This window comes from Pyrgilauda ruficollis, unplaced genomic scaffold (genome assembly GCF_017590135.1).
Source record: "Pyrgilauda ruficollis isolate IOZ18807 unplaced genomic scaffold, ASM1759013v1 scaffold10, whole genome shotgun sequence".
Taxonomy (NCBI): domain Eukaryota; kingdom Metazoa; phylum Chordata; class Aves; order Passeriformes; family Passeridae; genus Pyrgilauda; species Pyrgilauda ruficollis.
The window spans coordinates 14282371-14282886 of NW_024508101.1; the positions used below are offsets into that span (position 1 = coordinate 14282371).

A 516-nucleotide genomic window follows, 5' to 3' on the forward strand; every position below is an offset into this window, starting at 1 on the left:
CAGGGAACGCGGGGTCATTCCCGGGCCCCTGCTCGGAGCGGTTCCCGGGCCACCCCGGGCCGTTCCCGGGTCCCTGCTCGGAGCGGTTCCCGGGCCATCCCGGGCCATTCCCGGGCCCCTGCTCGGGGCCGTTCCCGGGCCATTCCCGGGTCCCTGCTCGGGGCCGTTCCCGGGCCATCCCGGGCCGTTCCCGGGTCCCTGCTCGGGGCCGTTCCCGGGCCCGGCCCGCGCGCCCCCGCCCCTCCGCCACTAGGTGCCCACGTGTCGTGTTCGCGTGACGTCACGGCGCGCGATGACGCAGAGCGGCGAGCGACGGCGGGGCGCGCGGCGGGGGCCGGAGATGGCGGCGCGGCCCGGCCCGCGGGAAGATGAATAAGGGCTGGCTGGAGCTGGAGAGCGACCCCGGTGAGCGGGGCACGGCACCGGGCACCGCGCGGGGCTGCGGGCGGCCCGAGGCACCGCGCGGGGCGGCGGCGGGGCTCGGAGGGACACACGGGCAGCGGGGCCTGGGGCGGG

General features: G+C 80.0%; 1 protein-coding gene across 3 annotated transcripts in view; it reads left to right on the top strand.

Moving 5' to 3' along the window:
- Window positions 1-323: 323 nt before the first annotated feature.
- BAP1 (BRCA1 associated protein 1) overlaps window positions 324-516 on the top strand; it is an 11868-nt gene continuing 11675 nt past the window's right edge. For all 3 annotated transcript variants that reach the window (XM_041463904.1, XM_041463913.1, XM_041463921.1), the window contains exon 1: window positions 324-405. In XM_041463904.1, the coding sequence (XP_041319838.1) occupies window positions 369-405 (37 nt within the window). In that variant the 5' untranslated portion in view covers window positions 324-368. The remainder of the gene's footprint in view (window positions 406-516) is intronic.